We start from the raw sequence: 24942 nt of genomic DNA, 5'->3' as shown, positions 1-24942 counted from the left end.
CCTCAACAAGTACAAAAAGATCAGGATCATAGCGTGCATATATTCAGACCACAGAGCTATGAAACTCGAAATCAACCACAAGAAAAAATTTGGAAAGATAACATACTTGGAGACCAAAGACCATCCTACTAAAGAATGAATGGACTAGCCAAGAAGTTAAAGAGGAAATTAAAAAGTATATGGAAGCCAATGAAAATGATAACACCACAGCCCAAAACCTCTGGAACACAGCCAAGGTGGTCATAAGAGGGAAGTATATAGCAACCCAGGCCTTCCTAAAGAAGGAAGAAAGGTCTCAGATACACAACCTAACTTTATACCCTAAAGAGCTGGAAAGGAGCAGCAAATAAAACCCAAAAACAGCAGAAGATGGGAAATAATAAAGATTAGAACAGAGATCAATGCTATCAAAGCCAAAAACAAACAAACAAACAAACAAAAAAAAAACCCCAGTAGAACAGATCAATGACACCAGGAGCTGGTTCTTTGAAAAAATCAACAAAATTGATAAACCCCTAGCCAGTTTGATCAATAAGAGAATGTTATGGGCAATTGTACGCCAATAAAATGGGCAATGTGGAAAAAAATGGACAAATTCCTAGAAGCATATAAACTACCAAAACTGAAATAAGAAGAAATAGAAAATTTTGAACAGACCCATAACCAGTAAATAAATTGAATTAATAACCAAAATTCTGCTGAAAAACAAGAGTTCAGGGGAAGATGGCTTTCCAGGGGACTTCTACCAAACATTTAAAGAAGATTTGACACCTATTCTTTTGACACTGTTCCAAAAAAATAGAAATGAAGGGGAAATTCCCAAACATATTCTATAAAGCCAGCATTACCTTAATTCCAAAATCAGACAAAGACCCCAATAAAAAGGAGAACTACAGACCAATTTCCCTGATGAACATGGATGCAAAAATCCTCAACAAGACATGAGCCAAACAGATCCAACAATACATTAAAAGAATTATTCACCAGGACCAAGTGGGATTTATAGCTGGGATGCAGGGCTGGTTCAATAACTGCAAAATAATCAATGTGATACATCACATGAATAAAAGAAAGGATAAGAACCACATGATCCTCTCAATAGATGCAGAGAAAGCATTTGACAAAATACAGCATTCTTTCTAGAAAAAAATACCCTCAAGAATGTAGGCATAGAAGGATCATACCTCAAGATCATAAAAGCCATATATGAAAGACCCAATGCTAGTATCATCCTCAATGGGGAAACACTGAGAGCTTTTCCCCTACAGTCAGGAACATGACAGGGATGTCCACTCTCGTCACCGTTATTCATCATAGTATTGGAAGTCTTAGCCTTAGCAATCAAACAACACAAAGGAATAAAAGGCATCCAAATCGGTGAGGAGGAAGTCAAACTTTCACTCTTCACAGACAACATGATACTCTATATGAAAAACGCAAAAGATTCCACTAAAAACTGCTAGAACTGATCCATGAATACAGCAAAGTCGCAGGATATAAAATCAATGCACAGAAATCGGTTGCATTCCTATGTACCAATAATGAACCAGCAGAAAGAGAAATCAGGGAATCAATCCCACTCATAATTGCACCAAAAACCATAAGACACCTAGGGATAAATTTAAGCAAAGAGGTGAAAAATCTATACACTGAAAACTACAGAAAGCTTATGAATGAAATTGAAGAAGACACAAAAAAATGGAAAAATATTCCATGTTCATGGATTGGAAGAACAAATATTGTTAAAATGTCAATACTACATATTCAATGCCATACCTATCAAAATAACACCAGCATCTTCACAGAGCTACAACAAACAATCCTAAAATTTGTATGGAACCAGAAAAGACCTTGAATACCCAAAGCAATCTTGAAAAAGAAAACCAAAGCAGGAGGCATCACAATCCCAGAATTCAAGCTGTACTACAAAGCTGTAATCGTCAAGACAGGATGGTACTGGAACAAAAACAGACACTCAGGTCAATGGAACAGAATAGAGAACCCAGAAATGGACCCACAAACGTATGGCCAACTAATCTTTGACAAAGCAGGAAAGAATACTCAGTGGAATAAAGCAAATGCTTCTGGGAAAACTGGACAGCGACATACAGAAGAATGAACCTAGACCACTTTCTTACACTATACACAAAAATAAACTCAAAATGGATGAAAGACCTAAATGTAAGAGAGGAAGCCATCAAAATCCTCAAGGAGAAGACAGGCAAAACCTCTTTCACCTCAGCTGCAGCAACTTCTTATCTAACGTCTCCAGAGGCAAGGGAAACAAAAGTAAAAATGGACTATTGGGACCTCATCAAGATAAAAAGCTTCTGCACAGCAAAGGAAACAATCAGCAAAACTAAAAGGCAATCAATGGAATGCGAGAAGATATCTGCAAGTGACCTATCAGATAAAGGGTTAGTATCCAAAATCTATAAAGAATTTATCAAACTCAACATCAAAACAAAACCAAACCAAATAAATAATCCTGTGAAGAAACGGGCAAAAGACATGAATAGAGATTTATCCAAAGAAGCCATCCAGACAACCAACAGACACATAAAAAAATGCTGAACATCACTCATTATCAGGGAAATACAAATCAAAACCACAATGAGATACTACCTGCAACACCACATGTTGGCAAGGAAGCAGAGAAAGAGGATCTCTTTTCCACTGCTGGTAAGAATGCAAACTGTGCAGTCACTCTGGGTGACAGTATGGAGGTTTCTCAAAAAATTAAAAATAGAACTACCCTAGGATCCAGCAATTGCACTCCTAGGTATTTATCCAAGGGATACAGGTATGCTGTTTTGAAGGGGCACATGCACCCCAATGTTTATAGTAGCACTAGCAACAATAGCCAAAGTATGGAAAGAGCCCAAATGTCCATCCATGGATGAATGGATAAAGAAGAGGTGGTATATATATACAATGGAGTATTACCCGGCAATCAAAAAGAATGAAATCTTGCCATTTGCAACTACATGGATGGAACTAGAGGGTATTATGCTAAGTGAAATTAGCCAATCAGAGAAAGACAAACACCATATGACTTCACTCATAAGAGGAATTTAAGATACAAAACAGATGAACATAGGGAAGGGAAGCAAAAATAATATAAAAACAAGGAGGGGAGACAAAACATAAAAGACTCTCAAATACAGAGAAAAAACTGAGGGCTACTGGAGGGGTTGTGGGTGGAGGGATGGGCTAAATGGGTAAAGTGGCATTAAGGAGGACATTTGTTGAGATGAGTACTGGGTGTTATACATAGGGGATGAATCACTGGAATCTACTCCGGAAATCATTATAGCACTATATGCTAACTACCTTGGATGTAAATAAAAATAAAAATAATAATAATAATAACAAAATAAAAGATATTATAATACCTTCTTCAAAATTTAAAAAAGAGAGAGAGACATATAAACCAGTTGCAAAGAATGGGTGTTAATATTCTGAATCAAACAATCAAATTCTAAAAGGACTACTTTGGCCAACATGAACATTAATTGGATATGCAATGATATTAATAATTCTGTTTTTTGTATCATAATAGTATTTGTCTACTTTTTTAAAAAAAAGTATTTTACAAATACATTCAGAAATATTATAAATTAAATGATATGCTCCCTGGGATTTACTTCAAAATAATGTAGGAGAATTAAGGATATGGTAAATGTGAGTAAAAGTGAAATAAAACTAGCCATGCATTGTCAATTGTTGAGGGTTGATGATGTATATCCAGGAGGGGTTAACCATATATTTGATAGAGAAAGAGAAAGACAGAGATAAAAGGATGTGGCCATCTCCTAGGCCATGCTACCACAGTGGAACAGAGGCCCCCAATAAACAAAACCATAAACCATAACTTTTGGGCCCTCACTTAAAAGACTTAAATGCAATCAGAATGTCATCAAACAGTACACAAAATAGGAGAGAGATGAAGGGGACACAACATGAACATGAGCATTTTCAGAAGTATAGTGGACTGAGGAAAATCATATTTTTAATTTCATCAGACCAAAATTTTATGTTCATAATCAAGACATAATGTTTTTTAAAAGGGAGTATTATTATTGTTATTATTGCACGTACAGAGAGTTGATAAAGGGTATCAGTATTAAAACCTATGGCTAACATCACATTTAATGGTTAAAGACTGAATGCTGCTTCCCTTAGGTCAGATCAAGGCAAGAATGTACACTGGGAACACTCCTTGTGGGATGGGGAAGCACCAACAAACAACCCATTAGTTCCACATAAGGTGCTGTCTCTCACCATCTCTGTTCCTCCATCTTGGCCCTGAGAGAGGCCGTCTCTCTTGCTTCCCACATCAGCAAGGGTTCAAAGCCCCCTTGGACAAAAGCTCCCCTGGGGACCTCCTCACAGCCTTGAGAGCCAAAAAATGCCTGCTTCGGGAGGCCGCATCCTTGGCTCCATCAGCTCCGGAGAGAACTCACAGGGCACCCTGCTGGACGGCATCTGCCTAAGAATCCTCTTGAAAACAGCTACTGACAGGCATCTGAGGCTTTCTATAAAGAGTAAGGTAACTGACCAGGCGCCTGGGTGGCTCAGTCGGTTAAGGGACCAACTTTGGCTCAGGTCATGATCTCACGGTTTATGAATTCCAGACCTGCCTCAGGCTCTGCTTCCAATTCTGTCTCCCTCTCTCTGCTCCTCCCCTGCTTGTGCTGTCTCTGTCTCTCAAAAATAAATAAACGTTAAAAAAAATTTTTTTTTAAAGAGTAAGGTAACTGGCCTTTTGGGGGTACCTGACCCTCAATACAGTACTCCCATCATCCTAACAGCATTTTAAGGTATGGAAAACGAGGGTCTCAGGGGTGATTTGCCCAATTCTCACAGCTACTAAAACATAGCAGTGGCAGGATTCAAACCTACCAGGGTTTGTGACACCCAATACCAGGGTTTGTCCCCCCCGCCCACCAGAACTTGCAGAAACCTCCCCCACCCCGGGTTAGGCCAGGGAGTCGGGCGGCGCTGGCAGATGGCGGGGCAGGGCGCGCGCAGGGACCCGCCTCCCGGAGGAGAAGCGGAAGCGGAAGCGCCATCAGACGGTAGCCATGGAGACGCGGGGGGTGGCGGGTAGCCACGGAGAAGCGCGACCTTTAACCTGCAGCCGAGGGTACGTCAGAGGCGACAGCAGACGGAAGTGCGGAGTCGGCGGCGGCTGGGCTGTGGGGTTGCGGGGCAGCGGGGCTGCGTGGCCACTGCAGGCAGGCTGCCATGGAGGTAACGCTGCTCGGGCGACCGGACTGGGACCGGGGCCCACGATCTCCCCGCGGGGCCTTCCCGAGCCGCGGTTTGAGACACGGGGATGGGCGCCGTGTGAGTTCTTGGCAACCTTCCCTTTGCGCCCCGCAGCTCTGCGCTGCTCCGGTCTCTGCCCCTCCTGCCCCAAACTCAGTCCCTAGATTACCTGACTCCTTAGAGCCAGATTGTATATGATTTGCCACAGCGACAGACCCCCACCTTCCCTAACTCACATAGCAGTTTCCTACACTTGATTCCACGGAGAGGCTTTACCTGTAAAGGTTCCAGCGTTCTATCTGAGATTAGGAGAAGAGTTCTTGATACGTGGGTTTGATTTTGTTTTGCAGGATCCTGTTCAAGATGGGGTGGCTTCACCAGCCACCTCTGGGACCGGGAAATCTAAGGTGAAGAGAATACAGTACTTGACTAGCCAATTCACTGAAGAGTGGAAGGGTGATGAATGGAAAACTTTGGCATGGGTAGGAGGGTGGCCTATTTAAAAGAAACCCTTCCCCAAGGGCTCTCGATTCTAATTGACACAGTAACCAATCTGTTATCTTTTTTTTTTTTTTTTTTAAGTTTCATGGTGTGAAAGGAATGGACCTTGTTTACTTCCTGCTCCTGGTTAGCACCGCTGAGAGATTCTGCAATTTTTCAAACATTAATCTATGAGGATTTATATAGTGTAGTGGAAAGAGCAGTGACATTAAGTAGGAGTCAACGGACTCAATTCTGTAGGTTACTCCTACAGTATGAAAAAAAGGTTGAATTAGGTAATTTTTATGGTCTGGTACAACGTTTAACATTCCATGATTCTAAAAAGATAGTGGTTTATTGCTTGCATACTAAGTTTTCAGTACTTCCCTGAACAGTTACTTCATCATTTAAGCTTCATGGTAACCATGAGACAAGTACTTTTGTTATCCCAATTTTACAGATGAGAAAACTGAGCCCAGAGGTTAAGTAATTTCCCTGATTTCTTAAAAAGACTAAATGCACCCTGATTTGTCTTGTTGCTATATTTATGCTTACATATTTTCAGATAGCCAAAGACATTTCAGCCTTGAATAATTTTACAGCTCCAAGGAACGTTAAGTAGAATTAGTCCCAGTCCCCTAATTTTACAATTAAATCAAAACCCAGAAAGTATCTTAACCTAAACAAGAATTTATGTGAGTAAGAGGATATGTGCTGTTTTTTATATTTCATAGCAGTCCCTTAACTGGTATTTATTGAGTTGAAGTTGCAGCTGCTACTTTTAAAAAATATGGTTTGGTTGACATGAAGATTTATTCAGTAGGATGTTTTTAAGAAGATATTATATTTCTTTTTTTGTGGTCTAAAAGGAACATGAGTTATAACAAATTAGTAATATCATTACATCTTTCAGCTGGAAACCTTGCCCAAGGAAGATCTTATCAAGTTTGCCAAGAAGCAGATGATGCTAATACAGAAAGCTAAAGCCCGATGTGCAGGTATTGAGTTGAAAATACTCATCTTTACCACAATCTCATTGAATCATGATTTAAAATACTAGGTTTTTAGTTGTATATTGGCTTATTTTGTTTACCAGTGAATCCAATAAAATCTTACTCAGTGTGAAATCTATTATTATTTAACATTCTAACCATTTACCTGTGATTTTTTTTTTACCATTACACATCTCTAAACGGCAGTTATTTTTGAACCATTAAAATAATTTAAATAATAAAATAATAAAAGTCAAGGAGGAGGATCTTAAAGAAAAATTTGGTTAAAATTAAGCATTTTTTTGGATTTAGATTGTATATTGATCTAGATAAATCATTTTTTTCTAGGGTAGTCAGTTGAAATGTCAGAGATAGAAGATTGTGAGCCCAAAGAAGTAAAAAGAGGCCTCAAGTAAAGTAATAAAATATTTCCATTCCTGGAATGTTGAAATATATTTGTGGAAGTTGATTGATTGCCTGTTCAACTTTATATTCCTAAAGAATGTAAATATTAGTATTCTTTTCAATATGTGCAGTGAGGTCAAGAATTTCCAGTGACTTAACAAATGTTAATTGCTACAAGCCAAGATTTATTTTCTACTAGAAAAGGTCGCATTGTGTTTAGGGAGATTGGGCCAGTTTGTGATAAAGAGAGTAATAAATATATTTGGAAACGTGTTCTAGGCTCCAGACCTGGACATGAGTTGATGAAATAGGTTAGTATTTATGCTTAATATGAGGTTAATTATTGCTTTAAGATTATGCAGTAAGAAGTTATTTACAACTAAAATACTATAATGTCTCAGATTTGCATCAAAAATATCAAGATAGGTAAGAAAAAAGGAAAAATACAGGTCAGGATGAAATGAGTCCATGTAATTATTGCTAAATTAAGGTGATGGGTGTATTAATCATACTATCCTTTCTACTTTTCTTACTTGTCTGGAATTTTCCATAAGAAAAAAGGAAAATAAAAGGTAATATGGGGTGAAATTAGTACTTTCTCAAAATATCTGCTGCTTTATTCTAATTTATAGTGTCTTTTTTTTTCTTAAAGAATGTACTTACCACTTTAGACAATAATTATTCTCTTCATTTCTGAACTGGAATTTTTTTAATAATTACTTAGAATTGGAGAAAGAAATTGAGGAATTCAAAACAAAACCTGTTGCTGGAGGAACTGGTGATATTATTAAGGTAATGCAAAAGTTGCAAATATTGCTTTAATTTTTATTTATTTACTTAGAGGAAATGTGTAATAACAAATCAAATTTCCTTTAAAGCTGTCAATGTGCCAGAGCCCTTTCTGGCTTTTGCCTCTGTTTTTCCACTTCCTCTCTGCCCTTGGTTAAGTTTTTTACCTCTCTTTCTGTGTGAAATGAGTGGTACTCTCTTCTCTTTTCCATCGCACACACTCTGTAATTAAGGCGCTGCCTTAATCTCAGCCCTGCTCTTCCCTCTCCCCCTCAGAAAACCCGTGTTCAGGAATTTGATGGTGATTTTTAGGCCAATGGATGCATAAAATCTATAAATAGATATATATACCTGGATGTGATTACTGACCCACATCTCACAGTTGAATCTCTAGCTGTTTGGGGAAATATTTAAATATTCACCCATTTCTCTTGTCTTTTCTTTGTGTTTAGCATGGCCAAATCCCTTTTACTGGACAACCAGTGGCAGCACTGTTTTTCAGACCTTTTAACTTTAGAGACTCTTCAGTTTTCCTGTTTCCTTTATCCTGTACATGTGTCAGCCACCAGTGATCTATAGTTCCTTCAGGATAATGCTGCAGTTTATCAGTACACTTTCTCTTCCCTAACCCGGCTCTCTCTTCTCTTTTGGTTTTATATGCTCTTGCCAGATCACAGGGTATTGTTTTTATCTTGTTTATCTGTTGAAGAACCTGAATTGCTTATTCTTACTTACAGGCCCCTAATGCTAACTAAATGTACCCTCCCCACCCATTTGGTCTAATCTTTAGAGTTCCTTTTGTTTCTCAAAGCTTTGTAATGTTTTTTTTCCATGCTTTTCTAAATTTTCTAAATTTCTAGTAGTCATCTTATTTCTAGTAGTTATATTCTAGCACATTGGGATACATCTAAAGTTTTATTCAAAGCTGATGTATTTGACTTTCATTTTTAGAAGAGGAATAATCGTATTTTCCATGTCAAAATTTGAAGGTATATGAAGTTATATGCTGCTTCCAAATGCAAGGGGGAGGTGAAATTGCATGTTAAGATAATGAAATTTCTCGTACATGTCACTCTTGTTATTATCTCTTTGCTGGAATCAAGTCTGTATTTCCTAAGAAATAACTGTGCATCTGTGCCTCTAATCTTCAAGATTTTTTATAGCTGTTTTCAGTTAATGACCTGTATATATCCCCTAAAAATCAGTGAATGTATTTAGGATTGCCCTGATATTTACCAATCAGAAGTTTATTTTGCAATATTCTATGTAATGTGAAAAAGCTAATTTTAAAACTAAAATTGTTTTAACCAAAGTAATCTGTGCACATAATTTACAAATAATGCTAATAACTAAATAACTTATTAAAACCCTAATAACTTCTAGAAATTATTTCTGTATTTCTAAATAATACAGTTACACTGCTATTCCTTGATTTATCCATTTTAGACATTTAGCTATTAACTTGCTGTTAACAGCATATGAAAATTTTGCTATCTTTCCCAATAACTCCTACTTTCCATTGATCAGATAGATCAGATCATCTTTACTGTTTTTTTCCTGGACCCCCCCACCCCCCTTCTAAAGCCTTCTGTCCTGCATTAATTTGTTCTGGTTGTTCTCTAGGTCTGCCACCCAGTTTTCCTGGAAATGGCCTTGTGCCATGATCCTGTGAATTTTTACACTGCTTTTCTATATTGGCCCCCCATTTGCTAAGTGACATGTTATTCACTGTGGTGGTTAACCTCATCTTCATAGAGTATGCCCTTCTGTAGCATCCTAAGAAGGGATGTATGGGAGGAAAATGTCATCCCATATTTTAAAATGGCTTTATTTTACCTGTGTTTGAATAATAGCTATAACTTGATATAGAACTCTAAAATTTCTACATCTGTTGTTTGGTTTGTTTTTATTACTTTACGTAAGTTCAGAAGTAGACAGATATAGAGTGATAGTAGACTAATTTATTTAAGATTTTAACATTTTTATAGATTTTAAACATTTAGGTTTAACTTAATCTGGATTCATGATGAATTGGATTTGTGATTTTCCTGTTTGTAAAGTCTTTCAATATTTGTATCATGTTATGCAAATTTTGTAGAATAATGGAATCTGCTTCTTATTTTGTCTGAACAAGTTCATATGTAATTGGGATAATCTGTTCTTTGAAAATTTGATAGAATTCACCTGTAAAACTATTCCTTCTGTTACCTTAGGTGGACATGTTTTTAAACCACTAGTTTAATTTTTAAATTGTTACAGTATTAGGCTTTTTAATTTTTTTTTCTTGAGTTAATAAGGCTATATTTTTATTCCTTTCATTTCAGTTTTTAATGTTATTGCCAAATAATTGTTCATAATATTCTCTTTAGCTGTTTAATCTCTGATTTATATGTAGATATGTTTCCTTTTTATTTTTATTGTTGTGACTTCTGTCTTCTCTTAATCAGTCTTGCTAGAAGTTTTACTTACTCTTGTTGATCTAGTTTCCATTTCATTTACTTTCTATCCTGTTAAATTTCTGCAGAGAACAAACCTGTCTGAGGAAAATGGGACAGGGGTGATTTCTTGCCTTTTATTCTCATCCTCCCTATTCATATTGTCAACCAATCCCCAGTTTTTGAATCCCACACATTATACTTCCCTCAACAATATCTAGGGCCTCCAATTTCTGGACATTTAATTTACTAGAGTATTTGCCAGCTTCTCGTGTGTTTCCCTGTGAAGACACTGTAAGTTTTACTTTTCTTCCTCTTTCTAATTAAGTTCCTCCTCCACTTTTCAGTTTTTCAAAAATATGGTGAAATTTCCCGTAGTCCTTATTTATTTTCTCCTTTTCTCTTTGTTCTTATGTATAGATCTTTTTAAGTCTTTTATTCTTACTTCAGTGTGGTTTGGAAATGGTGAAGAAAAAATTACGCATGTGTTCAATCCATCATTTTTAACCTCTGGCAAACAAATCACCCTGCTCCAAAACAGGCATTGACTGAACGTCTGGATGCTCTTCTTCTGGAAAAAGCAGAGAGTGAGCAACAGTGTCTTTATCTGAAGAAAGAAAATACTAAAATGAAGCAAGAGGTTGAGGTAAGGCAACAATGTAATGTTTGGTTTTTTTATTTATTTACTATAGTCATGAATTTTAGAGCTAAAATCTTAACAAGCATGTGATTTGATGACTTTAATAATTTACAACAACAAATTAATATCTAAAAAAGAAAAACAACTGAAATCCCTCATCTACACAGAGATAGAACTAGCATTTAGTTTTTGCATTTCTTAATCCTCTTTATTGCTGTAATGTTACTCTTTAATGAGAATTATTAAAAATCACTTGTTTTGTGAAAAAGTACTTGTTTAAGTAAGTTGACTCTCACGCATACTCTAAATGAATCATTGTTCAGTTCTGGAATAGTCCATTGCCTATTGGGTCTGGGCTAATTTTCCCCAAAAGTCCCCTATTGTTCAACTCAGGAGATAACTCATTAAACCTTTGTGACTCAATATAACTTCCATAATTTATCCCTTTTTAAAAGGAAATTAAATCCAGAGATTTCTTAGATTTTAGTTATTACCCTGAATAACACATTTAGTACTGCAACATGCAGTATGATACTTAAGGTAGTTGCAGCCTGAGCAGAATTCTTGGGAGTCTCAGTGTCATATTGCTCTATGTACATTTTTGCTCACTTCCTTTTCTCTCCAGTTAGCCTGTGGCTAATATTTTTCCTGAAGGCAGGCATTTCTTTTGTCTTAATTAGGTATTTTTGTGTGCTGATTTTTATAATAGGATTCTATTACTAAGATGGAAGATGTGCACAAGGAGTTTGAACAATCACAAGGAAACTATGTGAAAGAAATTGAAAATCTGAAAAATGAATTAATGGCAGTACATTCCAAACACAGTGAAGATAAAGCTAGCTTGCAAAAGGAACTGGAAGAAGCAACAAAAAAACAGTTAGAACTTTCCGAACAACTTAAATTTCAGGGTAACTGTGAAGATAATGTTAAAAAACTACAAGAGATTCAGAACATCAAGCCAGTCTTTGAGGAACAAATTTTATATCTGCAAAAACAATTAAGCACTGCCACAAATGAAAAGGAGCAAGAAATTACACATCTGCAAGAAGTCATTGAGGCTAATTCCCAGCGTTACCAAAAAGATATTAATAGTTTGCAAGAAGAGCTTTTGCAGTTGAAAGTTGCACACCAAGAAGAGGTGAAAGATTTGATGTGCCAAATAGAAGCATTTGCAAAAGAACGGGAAGCAGAAGTGAGTAATTTAAACCAGCTAAAGGAGAATTTAGTCAGACAATGTGAAGCAAGTGTGAAGAACATTCAGGAGAAATATGAATGTGAATTAGAAAACTTAGAGAATGCGCCAGATGCAAGCCACGAAAATCAGATGTGTCCTATGCTCTTACAAGAAGAAGCTTTTGTAGAACAAGTAGTAAACGAAAAAATCAAACACTTAGAAAACACCTTAAAAGAACTGGAGTCTCAACATAGTATCTTAAAAGATGAGGTAACTTACATGAATAATCTTAAATTAAAACTTGAACTTGATGCACAACATATAAAGGATGAGTTTTTTCATGAACGGGAAGACTTAGAGTTTAAAATTAATGAATTATTGCTAGCTAAAGAAGAACAGAGCTGTGTAATTGAAAAATTAAAATCTGAACTAGAAGATTCAAACAAGCAATTTTGCTGTATTGTAGAACAACATAACAAAGAAGTACAGAGACTTAAGGAACAGCATCAAAAAGAAATATCAGAACTAACTGAGACATTTTTGTCAGGTTCAGAAAAAGAAAAATTAACACTAATGTTTGAAATACAAGGTCTTAAGGAGCAGTGTGAAAACCTACAGCAAGAAAAGCAAGAAGCAATTTTAAATTATGAGAGTCTGAGGGAGATTATGGAGATCTTACAAACAGAACTGGGGGAATCTGCTGGGAAAATAAGTCAAGAGTTTGAATCAATGAAGCAACAGCAAGCATCTGATGTTAACGAACTTCAGCAGAAACTCAGAACAGCCTTTAATGAAAAAGATGCTCTTCTTGAAACTGTGAATCGTCTCCAGAGAGAAAATGAAAAGTTGTCCCAACAAGAATTAGTGCCAGAACTTGAAAATACCATAAAAAGTCTTCAAGAAAAGAATGAAGTGTGTTTAGTTAGTCTCAGTCAGAGAGATACCATGTTACAAGAACTTGAAGCAAAGATAAGTTCCCTCACTGAGGAAAAAAATGATTTCATAAGTAAAATAAAAACTTCTCATGAAGAGATGGATAATCTCCATAAAAAATGTGAAAGGGAAGAAAGATTGATTGTAGAACTTAGGGGAAAAGTAGAGCAAACTAGCCACTGCAACAGTGAACTGGAACAAAAGGTAAATGAATTAAGAGGAGAACTAGAAGAAACTTTAAAAGAAAAGGATCAAAATAACCAAAAACTAGAAAAACTTATGGTTCAATTAAAAACTGTCTCTGAGGACCAGGAAGCACTATCATCTGAAGTTAAGTCTCTTTATGAGGAAAATAATAGATTAAGTTCAGAAAAGAACCAGTTGAATAGGGATTTGGAAGTTCTCCTGTCCCAAAAAGATGTTATGCTTAAGGAACACATTTCTGAATTAGAAAAGAAACTTCAGGTAACAATTACAGAACGAGATAATTTAAGTACACTGTTTGAAAATGAGCAGGTTCAGAAGTTATTTGTCAAAATTCAGTTATATGGTTTTCTGAAGCAGATGGAGTCAAAAGTTTCAGAAGAAGATGAAGAGCAAGATGTTGTAAATATCCTACAAGCTGTAGGTGAATCCTTAGCTAAAATCAATGAGGAAAAACACAACTTGATATTTCAGTATGATGAAAGGGTAGCAGAGTTAGAAAAAAAGATTAAGTGCCTTCAAGAAGAGAATGCAGTTCAGCATGAAGAGCTTCAGTCTCTACTAAGAGACCATGAACAAGAGAAAGTTCTCTTAAGGAAAGAATTAGAAGAAACCCTGTCGCATAAAGAGGCCTTGCAGTCTGATCTTCTAGAAATGAAGAATGCTAATGAAAAAACAAGGCTTGAAAATCAGAATCTTTTAAGTCAAGTTGAAGAAGCCTCTCAAAACTTACATAGCAAAAATAAAACCCAAAATGAAAAAGAACAGTCTTTTGTAAGGGAGCTTGAAAACCTGAGGCTATCGCAGGAACAAAAAGAAGCTGAATTGCAGGACGTGAGAGCAGAGTTGTTGTTATTAAAGGTACTATTATTTCAATTTTATTAATTTAAATAAATTCTTAGTTCTAGTACTAGACTAGAAAATACATACATTAAATTTTTACACTTTTAAGTCAGAAGTAAATTGTTTTCTGAAAAGTACATTAAACATTTTCATGTTACGTATTCTGTATCCATATTGGTCACTTTTTGGTTTTAGATCATTTTAGAATCTTGATCTGGCATAAGATTAAATGATTAAGGGGTTAAATGTCTTGGTCAAAATTGCATAACTAGTCAACACCAAAACTACAACATGAAAAAACTAGAATTTCATTCTGGTGTGATATACATTTTACCCTTCTTAAAGAGCACTATTGAGCAGAAAAGTGGGCTATTGTGGTATTTAACTTTAGCCAAAATTTTAGATTTTTGTCCAAAATTTGTGAAAGTATGATAAACTATAATCATTTAATCTTTTCTTTATTGCATTATGTGTTTGGTATGTGTCAGGCTGTTCATCTTGGCCTTGGATACTGCTGTTTTTTTACAGTAAATTCTATATGCATAAGGTCAGTATTACTTGGTCTATCAAGGTAAGAAAAAGACTGCTCATCAAATTGCTTTTTGTGTGAATTTTCTTTAATGAGGATTTTCTCATGCTTGATATGATGGCCAATTAGTTCATCATGGGAAATGAAGTGGTTTTCTTTTTGTTTTTTCTATAAAATCTAGGATTCCTTAGAGAAATCACCTGTAGAAAATGATCAACCTTCTTTAGTAAAAGAGTTGGAAGAAAAAATAGGTAAGTATGGTTTTGTATATGTTATCACAATGAATTACACAGATTCTTCTAGAGTTAGAATACATTGAGAAATGTAGCTGATTAATGAGTTGTTAAATCATGATAACTAGCTGTGTCTAATGCCCCCATTTTTGCTTCTCTGCCATCTGTTTGCCTTCCTTTCCAAAATTACCACTCTCTTGTTTAATTGTTTAATCTAAAGGACTGATGTGATTCCATTTATAACTGGTTCCATGATGGTTTGGGGATTTTTCACTTATTTAGCAAAGTTTATTTGAATGCCTAGCTAGATAGGCACTAGTAATAGCAAGTGATTAAAATACAGACCATGTCTTCAAAGAGCCAAGTGCCAGAGGGGCTGTTCTTGTAGTAGTTTGAAGTGTCGACAAGGTGTAATGCTGGAAGTACAGGAAGGCATGATCGGCTGTCTGTCTTCAGGTAGGAAAAACATCACAGAATAGGCTATACTTTTGTGTTAAAGAATGAGAAATTTGACATGAGAAGAAAGGTATTCTGGCAGGAGAGAACGGCAGGTGTGTGAATATCAACATACATAACATCAAGGAGCATACCAAGAAGTTCCTAGAGAGGCAGGAGTATGACCACAAAAGCACTAGAATGTGTGCAAAGAAGTTGAGACTTTGTCCTATACACATCTTTGTCATAGTAACATTATGGAGTAGCTATTTTATTCCCATTTAAAAATAAGAGACAAATACTTAGAAGTGTTAAGTAATGTGCCCATAAATCTTCAATTTAGTGTCTAGTTAGTCTAGTGAGGGAGAGGTAGCAGGGGAAGCTGGAAGATTTTTAAATGAATGCTAGTTTTCTTATAGTGGATGACTGGGACAAGTGGGGTTAAAAATGAGATTAGGAACTCGGTTTGAGACAAATTTAACAACTCAGATGGTGATGTCAGGTAGACTACTAAATATGCAAATCTGGAGTTATGGGGAGAGAGCTAGATCCGAGGTGAAAAGTTGTAGTTAACAGAACAGTTAAAAGCCATGAGATGGAGATCACCAAGGAAGTGAATGTAGAAAAAATATGAAGACCAGAGACCGTTCTCTGTCATTTAAAAGTCTGAAAGATGGGAACAGCACAGGAGATTGGGAAGGAGCAGCCAGTGAGTTGGGAAAACCCAGAACATAAAATGTGTTGGAAATTAAGATCAATGAAGTGCAAGTAACAGAAGTGTTTAAAGAGGGAAAAAATATTTAACCATGGCAAATGCTAGAATAGGTAAAGTAACATCAGTACAAAGAACTAACCATTGGATTAAGCAAACTAGAGGGCATTGGTAACTTGATAACCTTTTCCGTGATATGCTAAAACCAGAGCCTGAATGAAATATGTTCAAAAAAAAAAAAAAAAAAAGAAATTTGAGAGCATGTGTACACATGCTTACAAAGGGATTTGCTTGTAAAAGAGATGAGACAGTATCCAGAGGGGAAGTGTGGTGGTTTGCCTTTTTTTGTTTGTGTGATGTTTCAGCAATCCTTTTATGACCTTTCCCATCCTCTTTGGTGCTTCCACTGGGGCACCTGGGTGGCTCGAGTCAGTTGAGTGGCCAACTCTTGATTTCAGCTCAGGTCATGATCTCATGTGTTCATGAGTTCGAGCCCTGCATCGGGCTACGTGCTGACAGTACAGAGCCTGCTTAGGATTCTCTTTCTCTCCCTCTCTCTCTGCCCCTCCCCACTCTCTCTCTCTCTTTCAGAATAAATAAATAAACTTTAAAAAAAAAAAATGAAAGAAAGAAAAAAAATTCCATTAGAGAGGGGGATTTGCTGCACAAGAAAGAGGGAGCTTTGCTGCACTGATTCTTGAGTATGTGAGAGGTGTAGGATGAAATGCAAAAGTGGAACAATTGGCCAGTGCTGCACAAACACACAGACAAAATAATCACCTGTAGCAGCAGAGAAAGGCAGAGTCTGTGAGTACAGGTGCATCTGGATTAATGAGCGAGGACAGAAATTCAGATAACTTAAGCAGAGATATCAAGAAATAAGATCTGGAACACAGGAGCTGAAATAGAGGAAATGGCTAAAGATGTTAAGGAAGAGATCAGGATTGCAGTGTGTCTACAGAGCAAAAGTATTTAACTGTATCTGATATTTCCCCATATGATCCTGATTTGCAAATTGCCGCCTAAAATCCTACCATAGTTGAGTTTCTAGGAAATCTTCTAACATTAAAGGAGCACTAATAGCCTCTCCAATTCCTAGACACTTATGAAATGAGTAGGCTATTTTGACAGTTGGAAGGAAATGGACATTTTTACCATTGTTTCCCTTGCTTAGGTAATGACTAAACTTGCACTTAAAAAAATAGATACTAATATTTTTGCTACTTATTACTTTTAATTACAGATTACAGATTTTGTGTTCCAGATTAAAGGTCAATTTCTAAGGCTAACACAAGTAAATAATTTGGATTTTTTCCTTTTGAGTTCATATATATAATCCTTTCATTTTGTGTTTTTAGGATATCTGGAAAAAGAATCCAAAGAGAAAGAGGAAAAAATAAATAAGATAAAACTAGTTGCTGTGAAGGCAAAAAAAGAACTAGATTCTAGCAAAAGAGAGGTAAGGTGACTTAAAAATACAAGATTCAATAATCTTGCATATTAGAAAATCTAGTTTTTCTGTCCATAAAAAACTTTTTAGGGGCGCCTGGCTGGCTCAGTCGGTAGAGCACATGACTCTTGATCTCAGCATCGTGAGTTCAAGCCCCACACTGGGTGTAGAGATTACCTAAAAATAAAATCTTTAAAAAACAAAACAAAACTTTTTATCATATATTTAAAATAGGCCCAGACTCTACGGGAAGAGCTTGAATCTGTTCGATCAGAAAAGGATCAGTTGTCTACTTCCATGAGAGATCTCATTCAAGGAGCAGAAAGCTATAAGGTAAAAATAGTTATTTTAATAGCAAGTTATATTTGTAACTTCTAAGTTAAGGAATGTACTAGAAATGTAAAACTTTTCCATAAGACAGTCACCTTGTATTTTTTAGTAAATTTGTTTCTATTTTTTGTGTAATGTCACAGCATCCTAGTATCAAGATTTTAAGTGTCTGAGATTTAAAGTACCTTCAAGCTATTGTTTTTTAAAACCAAAATTCTGTCTTGGGATTTCCTAATAAAATCAGTAACAAAAAAGATGACTATTATTACTGTTATTATTTTATATTCTGGCCAAGTGAATAAACTTGAAACTCAAACAACAGGTTTAAAAGGAAAGTAAAAGCATTATTTGGAGGTAATATGCTTATCAACCTAACATGAGAATATTATAAAAAAATTTAAAATTAAAATAAGAGAGTGCGACAAAATCCCTGAATGTAAGATAAATACCTTTACATTCTTGTATGTATTTATTCAGCAAATATTTATACAGTCAGAGTGAGTACTGAGTACTAGGGAGATGCAGTCCACCAAATAGACTAAATTCCTGCCCTCTAAGGACTTAAATTCTAATGGCAATAACAGAGAAGTAGACAAAAAAAATTTAAGAAACTTACAGTGTATAAAAATAAAAGAGGATGGTATCAACAAGAGAGTGAGCCAAGTGGGATTGATTGAAAGAAGAAAATTCCATAGAAGCCAAAAAATAAAATTTCAGGAAGAACTTTAATGAGAAAATTTGGCACTTCATGAAGAAAACTGCAAAACATATATATAGCAACTATTATTATTTGATATACTTGTTTTCAGGTTGGTTTACATGTTCTGAAACAATTTCACTAAAGATTTATTTATTTTGGTTAGGCAATCTTGACAATTATTTTAAGTTTCAAATGGGAAATAAGCTCACAAGAATAGTTAATACTTTTTAAAGTGAAAAAAGAAAAGCATCTTGCTCTAGCAGGTGTGAAATTTATTACAAAACCATAATGTGATACAATTCTGATATAAAAATAAGACATTAATTTAACAGAAGACAGAGACCTCTGCATAACAACAAACACTTCTAGGCCAGCCTCTTTTCTAAGCACTTTACATATCTTATCACACTTAATTCTAAAAAAAAAATTTTTTTAGTAAAAAAAACAAAAAAGCAAGAAACATATAATTAACATTGCCGCTATCACAGAGCAAGTAACAGAATAAAGCCAAGTTTGGATTCAGGAAGTCTGGTTCCAGATCTGTTCTATCACCAACTAAGCTAGATTGTATACTAGCCCAGTAAGATTTGAAAACATTGAAACCAACAAAGAAGGAATTAGGTAACTACTTCAGAATAATTTAGTTAGATTTTTACTTTACTCCCACACACCAAAATAAATTCTAGGTGGATTTAAAGAGTTTTGTGAAAAGTGAAAAGGATTTTTTAAAACCTGGTATAAAACAATCATTTTACTGCTGGATATGAGATATGTTTCTAAACTTAAAAGCAATTGAATTTACAAAGGAACAGATAGACTGAACTATATAAAATAAAAAATTAACATGAAAATATGACAAGGGATTAATATCCTTAATATATAAAGGTATTTGACACATCCATTTTTTTAAAACACTTATTTGAAATTTAAATATAGGCTCATTTGTCTTTTATGAGCCATTAGCAGCTTGCTTCTTTACATTTTAATCTAACTTATTAATTTTTATCAATGGGTAGACCAGGTATGCCAATTTCTTGTTTAAACTATAGAGATGCCTAGGTGGTTTAGTCGGTGAAGCATCCAACTTTGTTTCAGGTCATGATCTCACGGTTCATGAGTTTGAGCCCCGCATTGGGCTCTGTGCTGACAGTTCAGAGCCTGGAGGCTGCTTCGGATTCTGTGTCTCCCTTTCTCTCTGCCCCTCCCCTACTCACACTCTGTTGCTCTCTCTCAAAAAATAAACATTAAAAAAAATTTTTTTTAATATAGATTTCAGGGGTATTTGGGTGTCTCAGTCGGTTGAGTGTCCAACTTTCGATTTCAGCTCAGGTCATGATCCCAGTGTTGTGGGATCCCCTGTGTCAGGTTCTGTGCTGAGCGTGGGGCCTTTTTAAGATTCTTTCTTCCTCTGCCCCTCTCTCCTTACACATGTCCACTGTCTCTCTCAAAAACCAATAAAAATTAAATATATATATATAGATAGATTTCAAAAGAAAAAAAAAAAAGAATATCAAAGAACGGTGAGCCAAGTACAAAAGGTACAACTGCATAATGAGAATGCTCATAGGAAAAGAAAGACATGCCTTTCAAGAAATGTTAAAAATTTAGGGCGCCTGGGTGGCTTAGTCAGTTAAGCATCTGACTCTGGATTTCAGCTCGGATCATGATGTTACAGTTCGTGGGTTCAAGCCCTACATCAGGCTCTTTGCTTAGAGCACAGAGCCTGCTTAGGATTCTCTCTCCCCCTTGTCTGCCCCTCCTCCAGTCTCACACATGTTCTCTCTCTCTCTCTCTCTCTCTCTCTCTCTCTCTCTCTAAATAAACTCTTAAAAATTTTAAAAGTTCCTTAGAGAAGGAAAATGATGTAGGTCAGACTCAGAAAACAATACTGAAGAAGAACAAAATGGGAGGATTAACCTGACTTCAAGACTTACTATAAAACTACAGCAATCAAGACAATGTGATATTGGTAGAAGAATAGAGAAATAGATCAGTAGGAGAGAATAGAGAGCCCAGAAATAGACCCATATAAATATAGTCAGCTGATCTTTGACAGTGGAGGAAAAGATAACCTTTTAAACAAATGGTGCTAAAACAATTAGACATCCACCTGTAAAAAAAAAAAAAAAAAAAAAAAAATTGAATCTAGATACAGACCTCATACCCTTCACAAAATTATCTCAAAAGTGGATCATAAGCCTACATGTAAAACAAAAAACTGTGAAACTCCTAGAAAATAACTGGAGAAAACCTAGGTGAATTTGAGTGTAACAATGACTTTTTAGAACACCAAAGGTATGATCCATGAAAGAATTGATAAGCTATATGTATACACACACACACACACACACACACATACATACACAGACACACACATATATGTTTAAATTGTAAGTATTTGTTCTGCGAAAGATAATGTCAAGAGAATGAGAAGGCATAGACTGGGAGAAAATATTTGCAAAGGACGTACATCTGATAAAGGACTGTTATCCTAAAATATGCAAAGAACTACTGAAACTCAACAGTAAGAACACAAAAAACCTGATTTAAAACTGGGCCAAAAAACTTACACCAAAGAAGATAAACAGATGGCAAATAAGCATATGAAAAGATATTCCACACCATATGTCATCAGGGAAGTGCAAATTAAAACCACTGCATGCCTATTAGAATGGCCAAAATCTGAAACACCAACACCAACAAATGCTGACAAAGACATGGAGCAATAGGAACTCTCATTCAGAAAATCTGGTAGGGGTACAAAATAGTACAGCCATTTTAACAGAAGTTTGGCAATTTCTCACAAAACTAAACCTACTCTTACCGTATGATCTAGTAACTGTTGGTGTTTATGCAACGGAGTTGAAAACTTATCCACGCAAAAACCTGCATGTAGGTGTTATAAACAGCTTTGTTTATAATTGCCAAACTTTGGGAACAACCAAGGTGGCCTTCAGTAGGTAAATGGATAGATAAACTGGTACATCCAGGCAATGGAATGTCATTCAGCACTGAAAAGAAATGAGCTATGAAGCCATGAAAAGGCATGAAGGAAACTTAAATGCATGCTACTACCAAGCAAAAGAAGCCAATCTGAAAAGTCTACATAATGTATGATTCCAACTACATGACATGTTGGAAAAGGGAAAAGACAGTTAAAAACAAAAAAATCAGTGGTTGGGGAGGAAGGGATGAATAGATGGAACAGAGGATTTTTAGGTTGTGAAACTACTCTGTATGATACTGATTAATGGTGGATGTATGTCATTATAAATTTGTCCAAAGCTAGAGAATGTACAACACCAGAAGTGAACCCTAATGTAAACTATGGACTTTGGATGGTGATGTGTCAGTGTAAGGTCATCAATTGTAACAAATGTGCCATGTATTATTGATAATATAGAAGGCTCTGCATTTGGGGGTAGAGGAGTAATGGGAAATCTGTACCTTCCTCTCTGTTTTGGTGTGAACCTAAAACTGCTCTTAAAAAAATGAAGTCTATTAAAACATTTTCAAAAATACATTTTAGGGGCACCTGGGTGGCTCAGTTGATTATTCAAGCCCCACATCAGGCTCTGTGCTGGCAGTGTGGAGGCTGCTTGGGATTCCCTCTCTGTCCCTCTCTCCGCCCCTCACCAGCTTGCTCTCTCTCTCCCTCTCTCTCTCTCAAAGTAAATAAATAAACTTAAAAATACATTTTATAGTTGTAGAATTTTCTCAGTCTTTGAATAAGCTAGGGATTCCATTTGTGAGGAAACAACAGGACGTACGATTAAATCGGTCCTGCTGATATGTTTAAGAATCATGATCATTTTTTATAAAAATAGACATAACTGAGCTCCATTAGGTTCCTCAGGGAACATCAATATTAGGATGCTGAGGAATTTTGTAGACTTGTGAACCTGGCCGGTTTCTTTTTTCAGTGTTCATATCACTTAAAATAATCATTTTTATCAGTTTTTTAATGTTTATGTTAAGAGAAAGAAAGCAGGTGCACGCACACATGAACAGGAGGAGGAGAGAGAGCGAGAGAGAGAGAATCCCAGGCCAGCTCCGTGCTCAGTGTGGAGCCTGATGCAGAGCTTGATCGTGACCTGAGCCAAAATAAAGAGTTGGATGCTTAACCAAGTTCCCCAGATGCCTCTCAGTTGTTGTTGTTGTTGTTGTTGTTTTAAAGATCTGAACAGGGGCGCCTGGGTGGCTCAGTCAGTTGGACGCCTGACTTCAGCTCAGGTCATGATCTCACAGCTCATGAATTCAAGCCTCACGTTGGACTCTGTGCTGACAGCTCAGAGTCTGGAACCTGCTTCAGATTCTGTGTGTGTCTCTCTCTCGCCTTCAAAAGTAAACATACATTAAAAATATTAAAAAAAAAAAAAAGATCTGAACGTGCAACAATTCTGAAGCGGTGATAATTTGTAATTATTCATTTGCTTGGAATCAATGTAGGCATATGCATCGAGGAAATTAGACCATTGCACGCATGGCATTCGTTTTTTGTTCCAGTGCTCCCCTTAGGAATAATATGATTATAGTCAGAATTTCCTGTGGCGAGCCATTATTTATTTAAGTCAGCTTTGTTATAGGAATCCCATTTTTGCAGCTCTTGACAACTATTAGAACCATAGCAAATAAAAACGAAGACGAGATAGAGTTTAAGAAGATAAAGATCTCTGATCTATAGACTTAGAGGAATCTGCACGAAATACAAAAACAGCATGGAATCTTCTCTCTGTGGAAGACAAATGATTTCTCAACCCCATATTCATTTAAGCCAAGAAATAGCAGAACCCTCAGACAAATAAACATGGACAAACATATATATATAAGCCAGATTTTTGGTTCCCACATCCTGTTTTTTGTCGATCATTAGATGGGTAGACCATAAAATTGAAACTCAGATCCCAACATTCAGCTACTAGTGTGGATAATAGTTGATTATGTATAAATCAGAATTAGAAACAAAATTACACTTAGCCAAGAGTCGGATTTGGCAAGCAAGAGCCAGAAAGAGCCTATAATTGTCACACATGAAACCCCAGAAGAGCCTGGGAAGGACTCAAGAAGTCCTGGTCTGAATGAAGGTCACTTTTTAGGCTTTCCAAAGTAAACTTTCAAAGAAAACTCAGATTTTGTTAGTTATTCTGTACACAAATTCATTATGTGAAGAACAGTCGGTAGTTTTCCAAGAACCAAGGCAAAAGCAGGATTTATTAGAGGAGGGGAAAAAAAAAACAGTACACACAGTCTCAAAACAGTGAATCTCATTTATATACTTTGGAGGATAACCTAATTTGCCAGTATGTTGCAAAAAGGTCAGCCTGGGCATTTTGTTTTTGAGTAGGGACCAACCAAAAATATCAAAATTCCATTGGTTTTAGAGTCCAAAAAATGGTAAACATCTTGCCACAGAGAGTGAGACACTGATTGTATGAAATATCTTCCTATGTCCTTCCATTAGCACTTATACCTTATATTAGGCCAGGCCTGAAACATTTCCCTCATCACAATTCTTTAGGTGGAGTTAATAGGCCACCAGGTTAAGCTTTTTCTCCTCCCTCTTTAAATTTTGTTTATGTTACAGGAGTTTATTTTTATTGACGACTAGAATATATTTAACTTGCTGGTACTGTATAAATGTAAAATCCTTTTGCCCTTTAATAGTTCCATCCCATACTAAAGTCCTCTGAACTATGTTAATTTTATTATACAGTGCCAATTAGATGTTCTGTCAAATGTTGAACTTAGCTAAGTGTTTTAAACTTTCAGAATGGACTCAAATGTTATATCAAGATGGTTTGGTAATATAGTCTGATTGGTCAAATGTATAATTGTCTAAAGTTAAATCCTTTTGTTTTATTGAAGAATCTTTTATTAGAATATGATAAGCAGTCAGAGCAGTTGGATGTGGAAAAAGAACGTGCTAATAATTTTGAACATCACATAGAAGAACTTACAAGACAATTAAGGAATTCAACTTTTCAGGTAAAAAAAATTTTGTGGAGGTATAATTGACATACAACATTATATTAGTTTAGTTTCAGGTGTACATCATGATTTGCATATATTTTGAAGTCTGGTTAACACCTATCCATACGTAGTTACAGAATTTTTTTTCCTTGCAATTAGAACTTTTAGGATTTACTCTCTTAACAACTTTCAAATATTCAATACAGTGTTATTAACTATAGCACCATGCTGTACATTTCATGACTTATTTATTTTATAACTGGAAGTTTATAACCTTTGACTGCCTACACTTATTTCACCCACCCCCACCCTGTGCCTCTGGCAACCACATATTCTATGAGCTTAGTTGTTTCGTTTTTTTTTTTAATTGCACATATATGAGAGATCATATGGTATTTATCTTTCTCTGATTTA

At 35.9% G+C, this 24942-nt stretch overlaps 1 protein-coding gene across 4 annotated transcripts in view; it reads left to right on the top strand.

Annotated features, from left to right (window-relative positions):
• The first annotated feature begins 5109 nt into the window (after positions 1 to 5109).
• GCC2 (GRIP and coiled-coil domain containing 2) overlaps positions 5110 to 24942 on the top strand; it is a 64972-nt gene continuing 45139 nt past the window's right edge. The window contains exons 1-10 of one of the 4 annotated variants that reach the window (XM_015074789.3): positions 5110 to 5256; positions 5625 to 5681; positions 6668 to 6752; positions 7876 to 7943; positions 10917 to 11021; positions 11725 to 14187; positions 14880 to 14949; positions 17437 to 17537; positions 17763 to 17861; positions 24424 to 24543. In XM_015074789.3, coding sequence (XP_014930275.2) covers positions 5251 to 5256; positions 5625 to 5681; positions 6668 to 6752; positions 7876 to 7943; positions 10917 to 11021; positions 11725 to 14187; positions 14880 to 14949; positions 17437 to 17537; positions 17763 to 17861; positions 24424 to 24543 — 3174 coding nt within the window. In that variant the 5' untranslated portion in view covers positions 5110 to 5250. Of the gene's footprint in view, positions 5353 to 5624; positions 5682 to 6667; positions 6753 to 7875; positions 7944 to 10916; positions 11022 to 11724; positions 14188 to 14879; positions 14950 to 17436; positions 17538 to 17762; positions 17862 to 24423; positions 24544 to 24942 lie in introns of all 4 variants that reach the window. The other 3 variants (XM_053200359.1, XM_053200358.1, XM_027069401.2) reach the window with 3 other exon arrangements.

The sequence above is a fragment of the Acinonyx jubatus genome, chromosome A3, assembly GCF_027475565.1.
Source record: "Acinonyx jubatus isolate Ajub_Pintada_27869175 chromosome A3, VMU_Ajub_asm_v1.0, whole genome shotgun sequence".
NCBI classification, from domain to species: domain Eukaryota; kingdom Metazoa; phylum Chordata; class Mammalia; order Carnivora; family Felidae; genus Acinonyx; species Acinonyx jubatus.
Note: the sequence above shows the minus strand (reverse complement) of the source record. Positions and strands in the feature narration are given on the sequence as shown.